The sequence below is a fragment of the Ixodes scapularis genome, unplaced genomic scaffold (genome assembly GCF_016920785.2).
Source record: "Ixodes scapularis isolate PalLabHiFi unplaced genomic scaffold, ASM1692078v2 PGA_scaffold2__306_contigs__length_199485367, whole genome shotgun sequence".
In the NCBI taxonomy this organism is placed as follows: Eukaryota; Metazoa; Arthropoda; class Arachnida; order Ixodida; family Ixodidae; genus Ixodes; species Ixodes scapularis.
Genome location: NW_024609857.1, coordinates 117,551,853 through 117,564,184, shown reverse-complemented (window position 1 = coordinate 117,564,184; position 12,332 = coordinate 117,551,853). Strand labels below are relative to the sequence as shown.

The 12,332-nt window shown below is 45.9% G+C and overlaps 1 protein-coding gene across 1 annotated transcript in view; it reads left to right on the top strand.

Annotated features, from left to right (window-relative positions):
- The first annotated feature begins 6,091 nt into the window (after positions 1–6,091).
- Positions 6,092–12,332, top strand: part of LOC121836583 (protein 5NUC-like) — a 52,021-nt gene continuing 45,780 nt past the window's right edge. Inside the window, exons 1-2 of the mRNA XM_042291518.1 lie at positions 6,092–6,518; positions 11,714–11,995. Of these exons, the coding sequence (XP_042147452.1) occupies positions 6,092–6,518; positions 11,714–11,995 (709 nt within the window). The remainder of the gene's footprint in view (positions 6,519–11,713; positions 11,996–12,332) is intronic.

Below are 12,332 nucleotides of genomic sequence, written 5' to 3'. Positions count from 1 at the left end.
TGAAGAGGTTCTCTGCCCAAGGATAGGGATGCTTCTTGTTTTTGTCTAGCCCCATTTGAGGTCCTAACTCCTCCGTGGTTCTTGGGACCGTGAGGAAGCTGCAGGGGTGGGGAGTCTTTTTCTGGGGTCGTGCCCGGGGCCGCATAAAACTAGCCGCGGGCTATAGGTTGCCGACACCTGTCCTAAAGAGTGTTGGCACACGCCACTGTTGCCGCTAGTTGTGAAAAGTATGAATGGAAGACTGCCTCGAAACTAAAGCGCGCACACAAGGAAGGTCAGTCACTGCGCAAACAAAGCGAGGGAAGTGTTCTTTGACATGTTCTTCCCAAATGGTAATGTGAGACTTTCTTAAAGCCTCTCTCCAGGCCCAAAACATTTGGCTAGCACAATAAAAAAAAGTAATTGTGGTTACCAATATCTACCATTCCTTGTAGTTACATTACACGTCGATACTTTGAAATGCTAATCCGATGTTGTTTGTTTTCCTCCTCACTTGTTGAGCACCAAATTAGCGACCCCCAGATACTACTTCTCTCGTTTTGTTTACGCAGTGACTGACCTTCTAGTGTGCACGCTTAAGCTTGACAGCAATCTGCCATTCATACTGTTGGCAACTGCCGGAAGCAGTGGCTTCTGCCAACACTTCTTAGGAAATAAGAGGGGGAGGGGAACAAAGATTGGGACAGGATGTCTATCTGAAAAGTGAACGCGCGCGAATGAGCTGTTTAGGAAACATCATAATAGAGCACCCTGAAATTAGGAAGTTGGTCGGTTCTTGTACTCTTGACGGAGATTATCTTTACGGGGGCTTGGCGGGGGATGCTCGTTGTTCGAAGCATGTCTATGTTGTAAGGATTTAGCCTTTCAAGCCACTGTGGTCAAATCTTCGCGACATCTAGTTCTGTTTTACAGCGAAACTGTTTATGGCTAGGTTTTTGTGGATTTTTCATGTGCGTCAACAAAAACTCAGATCCCCAATTTGATTCAACATCGCTTCCTCCTGTGCTAAAGCTCATACGTCTCATCACTTGGATACGTATTCTCAGTAGATTAGTTATCAATGCGCACCATTTTTAAGACCAGTAGACTCTCAGGTAGATGATAAGGGTTTCTCAAAGATTTGCCGCAGTGCGACCGGCGTCGACCATGTCTACGCTCGCAACGCCCTCTCTTTGTCGTTGTTCCCAGTGCTTGCGTGCCTAGTTTCCTTTCTTTCCCCTCTTCCGGGGTGGCGGTCCCGTTGCGCGTGTCCACTCTCCGCCGGGTGGCGTTCCCGCCGAGCGTGTCTAGATTCCTCTGGCTCCTCGGGGCGGGTCAGTCCCATGTGCTAAACAGAGTCGCTCGTCATCCACCTTCCCAGAGGGGAATGGCTCATGATTTTTAAATCTTTTCTTGCTTTAGTGTGGTCGAATATATCCATCTGTTCTTGAGATTCCATGTTGCGTTCTTCGTTTTTTTATATCATTGCGAAAGCATTAACTATCTCGTGGAGCGAGCCGACGCCATCAGCTTTGAAACCGCGCCAAACGGCTATTAAATCCTTCTCGGCAGCTCCCAGCTATCAAATCACACACAAAGCTAGCCAACGGCACCTTTTACACTTCAGTCCCAATGGCCGGACACGCAGCGCCATGGGGTGGCCGGTCGTTGAAACTGACGCTGCGCGTCAGTTTCACCGATTGCCGACACGTTGGCGCGCGCTCGGCGGCGTTCTGCTCGTCTCGCTGCTTACAACATGCCGCCGCCTCCAGCATCCACATCGTCGGCGGTGCTTCTGCTCGTCTGAACACCGACGAAATGGCGCCGCCACAGGCATCCACACGAAAAAGGGAGCGGACGAGCGGCTTGCATGCTTTCGCATTCACAGCTCATAAGAAGTGTTTAGGTGTACATCGAGCTTTTCCTTCCTCAGCCCAGGGTTTTAAGTTATGATGACTTTCTACGCTCTGCAATAGAAAAGCCCCGTTGTACATACTTTGTCAGCCCTAGAGATTATCTCTTCAGCGCGGACGTCGAGCGGCAAAGCTCCAATAACGAAGACAAGCTAACTCAATTGGAGTGAAGGTCTGTCGATCGTCACTTTTCTAAATTGGAAGTTACATGCTACTCAACATTTTGCCATCACAAGTTATTTCAACTTACCGCAAAGAGTGAAGGGGAGCTTAAAAATATATATATACAATTTTAATTAAACACTGACGTGCAATTTCGCTACTTTTAAAGAAATTTACATAAGTTTCCAAATTACTAAAACAACTACAATAATGGTTAAGCAAATATTGTTATATATTCGTGAGCTGCATGTTACGATGCACATTTTCGCATATTTTGCGACGTTTTTCATAAAGTTGTTCGTTGATAAATAATTTAAGAATATGTCTCTAAATTTTTTTTTCGTGTATCGTAATTTGTGTTGCATAGAAATATAACACTATATTTTTGTTATTATTTGGTGTAAATGTTGTAAATTGCTTATTAAATAAATTAGAAAAAATATTACCTTCGTGCCTGCTTCGGTGTGACATTGGCGGCGGTGCAAATTACCATAGTGAAATCTCGGCAATGTCCACGCCTCGAGTTTCTCAATTTTATATCTTTTGGGAATATTTAGCTACGCCGTTCACATATAACTGAATGTTCCTCCCAAGAACATGGCTTTCGCATGTATCTATTACAGAAATATTAAAAGTATGACCCGGACAGTCATTGTATGACCTGACGTGGAAACACCCAACATTCTAATCCTAAAAGTTTAAGTTCGCCGAAGGATACAAGAGCACGTCAGATCTTTCACGTATCTATCACAAAAAACGAGTTCCAAGGGCACAAAAAAGGTAGCAACCACTGACGAAAACCAGCCTCAGCCGAGCTCGCTGCTTCGACGCGACACAAGGGAAAGAAACCATTTCTACAATATGCAGACTTCATGCGCTAATTGTACTGATAATAATGCAATTAATACAAAGGTGCAAGCGAGCTGGACAAGAGTGACGATAATAATCCCTGGAGAAGAGGTCCTCCTTACACCCCTTCTCCAAAGATTTTTATCATAATCCTAATTATGATTTTTTGAGGAAAGGTATGCGGTAGCCATTGAGATATGGCCACCACTAGAGTGCGGAGGCCCGCGGGAATAAAATCATTAATTCAGAATCACAATGTTGGACGGGTTTCTCCTTACCGTTCATAGTATCTTATTACCTTCTGGCTTGATGCAAGCTGCCTCCTGATTGCTTACAATAAAAAGCAGAAAATATTCTAGCTCTGGGCCGATAGAAGACCTCAAACTACTGAGAACTGCTAATCATCTTGGCGCCGATACTGACTATTCACTGGCTGCCAAGGATTCTCGACAGAGCGCGTGCTGACAGCCAGATTTGTCAAGGCATTTCATACAGTGGCAGTTGTTCTTGGTAAGAAACTTTGTTTTCCTACACCAGCGACCACATGTGATGTGTGTGTATTGTGGCGCCTGTGTCTAGTAGCATAGGTTGTTTTTCTTTTTTTCTAATCTGCGAAATAGTTTGCTCCTGGTTTTCCTTGGTCTCTAATGCATATGGCACACAAAAAAGCACGAGCCAAATTGCAGTGTGGTTATAAACGATATCAATAACGACAAGTAAGCATGTAATCTCGTAAAAACTGAGGGGATTGCATATATACAAAAGATAAGCGTTGCTTCACCTAACACTTTTTAGTAATGTATTTGGTTTCATCATAATTGCGAGGGAAGTGAAAACCTACAAGCCCGAGCATGCTGCCTTTAACCATTCTTCCAGCAGACAAGCGCACGTGCTCGGTAGAGCCGTTCAAACCACAGAGCTCGCATTTATAGCCTTTGGTACGCTCAAAGCTCTACTGATTATGGCGTGAACTGCTACCGCATGTAAAACAAAATCGTAATAACCGCTCTGATTTTATGTTTGCTCAAATTGATTCCGCCTATGTTGTTGTTCTGTCTTTTTAGTTCACATGCCGTTTTCATTGTTTTATAATATTTTCTCAGAAGTCCCACAACTATACTTTGTTTCATCATTAGTAAGAGGCGCCTAATTAAAGGTGTAGACAAAAGTAAACGCGCGCACGCACTAAAAATTCAATATCATGGCGCGTTCCAAATTAGTCGTTATTTTTTTAGACAGCATCAGCTTTGTACGACTAAATTGTTACTTGCTGTAGATAAGAAATTTAGCCAGTGGAGTACGACTGCTAGTCTGAGATTGCAGCTTGCATCGCGCAGTACTGATACACGACCGCACGAGGGTGTGATGGTCATCCAGATGGGGGGTTCAAGCCAGGGTCCCTGCAGGTTCTGCAGTGTGAGGTCCATGCTTTGAGCGGAGCTTGCGCTCGCGCATTTCTTCATTTTTAGCCCGATCGCAAAGACACAGGAAGAAAGCGAATAGCACGGCCTCGCTCTCTTGGTGCAGCTTCATTGGCTTCACCGGCTCGTAATCTCGACTGCGCTCTGAGAAAAAAAAAAAAAAAAAAGGTGAAGTGAGCAGATATTTAGACCTGAGAGTTTTACCAACCAAACAACGAAATGCATTTGGCACGCCCCAGCGAAAAAACCGCGGGTGCATTTCGACCAACTGGAGATCTTATGACGTGCAACCGAAATCTCAGGTGGGCCTCCGTCAGATTGTGGACACTTCGGCTGGGTACTCAAACCCGCCAAATAGGGATTTGCACCGCACTGGCTAGAGGCCACTGATCAGTGTGCTTTGTTTTAATATCATTGCCAGTTAAAACCCTCCAACATTTGTGTGAAACTAAGTATAGTCGAACAATTTTGACAAGCCTAAGTGTGGTTTCTAAAATGATTTCTGCACTGGCTGAAAACATTCAATTCAGACATGTTAATTGACGCACAGTGGCAGGCGCGCAAAAAGCAGCTCTGGAGCCCCCACAGCCACGCGCATGTTTTTCTGGTACTTCTAGCTCGCTCATTGTGGGCATCTAGAACACCCAAACATCGGACGCTTTTCTGTCTTTCACGTGGCGTTCCAAGCGGCACACACTGCAAATGTACATCAAGCTACAGCTGACCTCGTGTCTCCATCTGTATTGTGTAATAAGAAGCTGCAACTTGCCGTAAATGTATGGGAAGCGTTCGAGGTCTAATGCTAAATTTCACATGCTATCTCTCAATATGCAGTTCTCTGGAACTCAGCGCGTGTCCTGTTCCTTGCCGACCCCAGAGCGTGGTTATGGTGAACATTGGCGGCATATAATCGCCTCCAGATCACGTGGCCCCTTGTTCTGGCTGCGAGTTGAGGGGCTGAACGCTGCTCGTTCTAGAGCCAGCTCTTGGGCGCCCGCTTCCGGGTTGAGCGGCGTCGCCGTCGGCATCAGCGCAACCACGCGCGTTGCATCATGGGACGTCACAGTCAGAACAATTAAAAGGAAAAACAGCGCGCATCATGCGCGCGCGGTTTTAACAGGGAAATTTTTCCACTAAATTTAGCGAAAAAAACTTTCGGCTATATTCAGCACGTTAAGTGTCCCCACTAACTTCAACGGAAAAATTGACGTCGCCCTCCCCTCTTCCTCAAGAGCTGCGCTCTAATTTCGCATTGCAGGGATTCGCAAACGTCTTTCTTATGTCTTTACTTTTTTCTGCGACTTCGGCTGCGTGGGGTGGAAAATGGACGGGTGTTTCGCGGATCATTAACGTCAGGGATTCGTTCTAAGCGGTATTTGCGCAAAGTACCAATATCGTTGCGTTGCCCCCTTACTAGATTAACTCATTTCCAACGAATGCAACTAACCCACTTCTCTGTGTGCGCTTTCATTTTTTTATTTATTGAATTCTGTAGCATTTATAGGTCCAGCCTCAGGGATTTTGTGTACATGGCATGCAGCCTCTATAATGCCACAGTGGCACCTTTACATCATAGCCTCACGATCTCACGTAACATCATGAAATCACGCAGATGTATAACCACGTGACACTGCGATGTCTTAATATATTCACAAAATGCTCTCTAAATTTGCTCTTGAGTGGCCTCCTTACTGTTCCTGAAAAAGGAGGAACGGGTAGAGGTTATGCCCTTAGAGCGCTTTTGGGGGATTTCCAAAGAGACGGCCAATGTTTCTCCGTCTAATACCCGCGTGCTCGGGTGCAGGCCACACGCAGTTCACCAACGACCTGGAGTGCGTCCGCCGGGAGGCCAAGCGGCTGCGACGCAAAGGCGTGCGCATCTTGATCGCCCTGGGCAACTCGGGTCTGACGGAGGACAAACGCATAGCCACGCATGTGCCCGAGGTGGGCGTAGTCGTGGGCGGCTTCTCCCACTCCTTCCTGTTCAGCACAGCCCTGCTGCAGAACACGCCCGACACCGCCGACGGGCCGTACCCGGTGGTCATTCAGCGGGCCGACGGCAGCCAGGGTCTCGTCGTGCAGGCCTACTGGCAGGGCAAATACGTGGGAGTGCTCCACGCCACGTTCGACAGCGACGGGAATGTCATCCGTTATTCCGGCCAGCCCGTACTCATGGACAAAGCAATCAGCAAAGGTGAGTCGGCATCACCACGTGGTCTTCTCTCCCTTCAGGGGAAAAAAAAACTTGTTTTCTGGTGAAGATTGTGCGACAAACTGGAACAACTGACGCCTAAAAGCTTCTAGCAGATGCCGCATGTGCTTGAAGGTATCTTTGGCAGGCTTGCAATCACCCGTACCCAGAGTAGGCAGGCCTGCCAAATATAGCTTCGGGTGCGTGCTGCATCTGCTTGAGGCTTGTCGGCATCAGGTATTTATGTTTGTCACTCTAGAACCGAAGAGACCCTAGATAAGACTCTCTTCGGTTCCTCTTTTTTCATACGACAAACACAAACCTTTACAATTTAACAACCGTAGAGCTAGAAGTTGCAAATTCTCCATGACACACGACCAGCCGTGAACCTCAGCTGCGGCGCAATTTCAATAACATCATTTTGAGTCTTACTTGCGACCTATTTATTTGGGGCGCAGATCAAACTGTCGTCAAAAAATCTCAGAGCCACAAAACTTCTTACTCCCAAAGATGTTTACAGAAGATGTCACTTGCTTGTCTAACATATTCATATATAAATTCAGACAACAACGAAGCCACTGCAGAGTCGATACATACACCTCTCCACTGTATAAAACTCTCCGTTAAATTTTATTACGGTGGACCTTAAAACAGTTCAATATTCGTAACCTAACGTCAATCGAAATCCTCACTTGAGTATGAAAAGAAATAAAATTCAACACGAGAATGTCTCTCACTCAGCTCACCAACAGGTTACTGCCGAAAGAATAACATAAATATTTTATACCTTGGGACATCAAAACATAGGTATTCTGGTGAAGGGGATACAGGATATCAGTATCAAGCAACCTTTCTGGATGGCGAAGGGACAAACTATCTTCAAGGTGGACGTACTCTAAACAAGTCAATATAAATGCAGCAAGAACCTTCTGCCGCGAACCATTTTCATTGACCACCACGCGGAACAGGAAGTCCTCCTTAGGGTCTTTTACCAAAAACTTTACAGCATTTACGGCAATGGAGGAACACGAAAACCCCTAATATTTTTTAACGTGAAAGTTAACTCATCCTCAGCTAAAACTTTACACACTCCGCGCTATCCAACTTATGTGTCCTCTCTGGTGTTTTCAAAAAAGCTCTGAAACTGCAGCCACTGCCCATTCGATAAATGATCCCACTGGGAGCACTGGAAACAGCCCAAATGTGTGCATCTGTAGAAAGGGCAATGACCTCTTAAAACGCTTGATTTTTTTTTTAATACTGAAAGATCATTAAATTTTCTCCGCTCCACCGGAAAAGACAGTTGAATCAAATCCTCGAATTTCTTCACCGAGTCTTTCACAAAAGACAACCGATCTTCCTGAGCCGGCACCCTGTTCGCAATCGATTGCGCAAGAAAATAAATAAGAGCGGAACGGTCTGATAATAAAAGCACGATGCTGGTCCCTCTGCCTGAATCATGTCTGGCTTTCGCGAGATGCTAGCTTGATCATAATTAAAATAACGTCGAAGAGCGGTAGAGAGCGCTGACTTACCTTTTCTTGGGCCTTGCATCTTAAACACCTCCCTCCTGTTGACTAGAACTTCGACTATTGAAAAACGTTTAAGGTGGTCCACCGAAAAACTGAATTTTTCTCCACTTTCCACAGCGCCTTGGAAAGCTCGAAAGGGCCTCGAAGCTGTTTGCTAGCCGAATTCCGGTACACATTGAGGATCCTCTTCCGGAGCCTACAGGGGCTACTGCACTGAGCCAGGTAGCCGAAGCGCTTGAGGTTGACGAAACTGTTCATCAGGCAAGCCCAAAGTAGCTGACATCTGACTGCAGCTCTCCAAGTCATTGTCCAATCCTGCATAGCGTTAAGAACCTCAAGGCACGTTGCGTGGACGCAAGAAGGTTACACACATAATATGGAGAACGAGAAGTAAATCCTGCATCCCGAAGGAGAATCGCACAGAACGAGAGGATGCAGGTTAAGAAACATCAAGACCTAAACTCTAAGACAAGAAGAAATTTAAAAAAACTGACAAGATTACACAAAGTCTCATACGCAACTGAGTCTGCTCGCAAGGGAACAGCAATTTACAGCCGTTTACAACGACAGGAAAGAGAGAATAAAAAAAGGCGTGACGCCGGAAAGTTGGCGGAACGCAGCCGGAGTAGCGACGTCCACACGGACACCACACCACCAGCAGACATTCGCCGCCAAGCTACCCGACATGATAATCCCCGTCTAGGCTATGTAAACCAAGCGAAAGACCGCGCTCTTCCTCCTGCCCCTTTTGACCACCCACCCCTCGACAACTAGAGCAACACCCACAGCAGGAGAAACTTTATCACGCGTTCGTTTGAAACTAGGCGGGTGGCTTACACAATTTCCATGTTACCTGTACTCAAGGCTTTCATTAAGGGATTATTATGTCTCAGGTTGTGCAAAAGTATAACTAATTGAACGAAATTATTGTGGTTAATCTAGAAAGCCCTAGAATTGTTTCGATAAAAGTTTAAAAGCATAGGTTTTTGGATGGTTTCTCGAAGGATTTCATTTGTTTAAGCCTAAGTGCGGCAGTAGTGAAGTGCAGATAATTTGCAACAAACGACTCGAACAGTCTGCGTCAGTAGTATATAACATGCCGCAGTACGAAGGACTCGGTTCTATTTACTTTTAATCCCATTTTTTTTTCTTCGCACCTTGAATTCCTAAGACACAAATACTATATATTATAGTCTCCGTGTCTTCTTTTTTTTAAATATTTATTAGGCAATAATGCGCTGTCCTGGTGCTATTTCTTCAGCAGCAATATTAGGATTATATGTCTGAACATCTAAATATGAAACATCCTCAAAGGCACGTCCGTTTTTTTTAAGACGAGTGAACGAATGAATGAAGCACGCATACTAAACGAGCGAGGAAATTTCATAAACGTTAAGATAAAACATTGTCAGGTGTCAGATGAGGCGCAAAGAAGGTAGGGGTCTCATCAGCCTAAGCTGAGTTTTCGGATGATTTACTTAAAGATATGATAAGATGATGTCTCGCTGGCGCGAGCAAAGAACGTTGGACCTGGCTCGCGTTGCCTTTTTTATAGCATTCGTTGGCCTACGTCACAGCTCTACGTCGAAGCTCGCGCTCACGCTGGTTGGTCTATCGTGGCCTAAATGACTGGCTGCTTCGTTTGTTCAACACGGCGTTTTTTTTTTTTTTTTTTTTTTTTTTTTTGTGGCCGAAGAATATTTTTGGTAGGTTCGCGCCATGTGTCATGGTTGAAGATGGTGACGCCCCGATTGATGTGTTCTGAAACAGGGTCTTTCCGCTCTTAACAACAGACAATTGGGTTATTGTGGACAGCTAAGGACCAATGTACAACAGAAGGCCAGCAATAACCAGTCTCACAATAAAACCACAGCTAATACTTATTACGATTTCAAGTCATTTGGTTGAGCTACAGCCGTGCCAGACATACCAAGGGCGAGCGACGGCGCAAGCATTCTACACTCCAAGCATGACCAAAAACTGCTAAACGTAAAACAGAGCTCTTTTTTTTTTTGCTTTCTTTCTTTTAATGGTTTATGGCTGTTTTATAAAACGCACACCGCATACTGCGGCACTGAGAGGGATGCCGGGATCTGGCTGTCTGAAACCGGAAGTAGCGGACAATGGAGGTGATCTTGCAGGCAACAGAGGCTAAGAACATGAATCCCACTCGAACGCTGACAGATCATTCATGTACAATCTGCACTGCACTGACCCCTTTTAGTTGTCGTAGAAAATTCAGCGCAGGGGATGTTGGCTACACTCTGCCCTCTCTCTTTCTTTTTAGGGTCACGTTGTAGATACTATGGAGTGGATGGTTGTAACGACAATCTTAGAGTACGCAGCGACTCTCATCGTCTTTTCGACGTACTACAGCAATCCAAGCTACGCGCGTGGCACCCATAAATTAAAGGGGCCATGAAACGATTTTCCTACTCCTTCCTCCTTAGCTTTAATCCTCAACTCAAATGTGAATTGGGAAATCAGGTAGTCGTGACATTCCTTCGGCACCGGTGCGATGACTCCTAGCTTCCACCGTGCTTTTTATGCACACCATAGAACTTGTCATTCCCCAGTGACAATAAGTTCCGTCAGGGCACTCATTGGCGACGAAAGCGAATCCATATATCCGTCCACGGATTGATTGTTGACGAGCGCATACGTCCGAGTGACGCAGTTCTCGTGTTCTAGTGCGAGAGCTGGGCTCTGCTGACGTCAGTTTGGCGCCGGTGACGCGCTTTTGGAAACGCGTATGTATCATAGTGAAAAGACGGAGAGCTTTCGAAGGCAAGAAGGTACAAAATAGTCCGTTATATTTTCAAATGTTCGTACCGAAAAGCTGGCTTCTGACTTTCTAGCCTCTTTCTTTTGGCCAACTAAACAATATGCGATTAGTAAAGTCCCAATTTAAAATCATTCATCCCAACCCAAAATTGGTTTCATGGAACCTTTAAGGGAGCTGCTGATGTTGGATCAGCATTGTGCGATTTCGGGACGCAAAGAAAACAAGCAGGTAACAAAAGAAAGAACGTATCGGCTCTGTGATGTGCTCACTTTGTTTTCTTTGTGTTGTAAACTTTGCAGTAATATGAAAAAAAAAGTAACTGACCCATTTGAAAAAACTACGAAGCGTACAGCCGGCAATTAAAAACAGCGCGGAAAGACGAGGACCAGACAAAGAAGTGACACCATCTCTTTGCCTATCAGGCAAAGAGATGAATTTTCTGGTTCCGTGACTTGCTCGATTTTTAGCACATACTCTGTACGGCTGTGTCATGGCGCATTTCATTATTATTTTTTCAATGTTTTTTCAATGTTTTTATCATTGTTTTATTATTATTGGTGATACATCACATGGGCAGCGCTACGTCCGTGTCACTTCTTTGTCTGGTCCTCGTCTTTCCGCGCTGTTTTTAATTTCCGAAGTATGTACCAGCTCGCCCAAGCCTCAACTTTAGCGTACAGCCGGCCCTAGCCTCACGATTTCATGACCGCGCGTTGTTATGTGGGATTGGCGAGAGGCCTTGTGGGATTCTCCCAAAAGATTTTTCTTGGAGGTGCGTCGCTCGGCGCCTTTGGGGATTTTCGCAGAAATTTCTTACCGTGCCACGCGGGGACGTGAGCTTACTAACTTCTAGTGTATTTTGTAAATGTTGCTTCGCGCAGCCTTGCCTCGGGGGCACGAATTGGAACAGCTGCTTTCGAGTATCTCGGCCGACGCATACAAAGACCGCAATCGCGTGGTTGGAAGCACGAAGGTACTCCTCGAGGGAAGCCGCCAAGTGTGCCGCCTCACAGAGTGCACCATGGGCAACCTGATTGCCGACGCCATGTTCTACTGGTTTGCCGGTCTCTCTCCGCTCAACGACAAACTCTGGGGACCCGTGAACGGCGCCTTGATCCCCGGGAGGGACATCTTTACCTCCATCGATTACGATATTACGCAAGGTATGTCTCAGCGCCGAATACCCTTTTACGAGGGTAACTTGGTCAAAACCTCAGACGCAAAAGTGAAACGCGAAAGCCAAACACAAAAGCATTACGAGTGTAGCGAAAGTCGCTCACTTTGGTGCCTGATGTCTCGCGTCTCGCCCATCAGATTTAGTGCATTTCAATTACATGCTGCATCCGTAACTTCGCTGGCTATTGTAATAGTGCCACCACTCCAGCAGGACTCCCCTCTCGGGTGGTGCGCATGGTTCCTCACCCTGAATAGCTAGCGTAGGCGATCATGTGACAGTGGCGACGTCCAACGGCGTTCTCGTCGGAAACTGCGGCATCAATG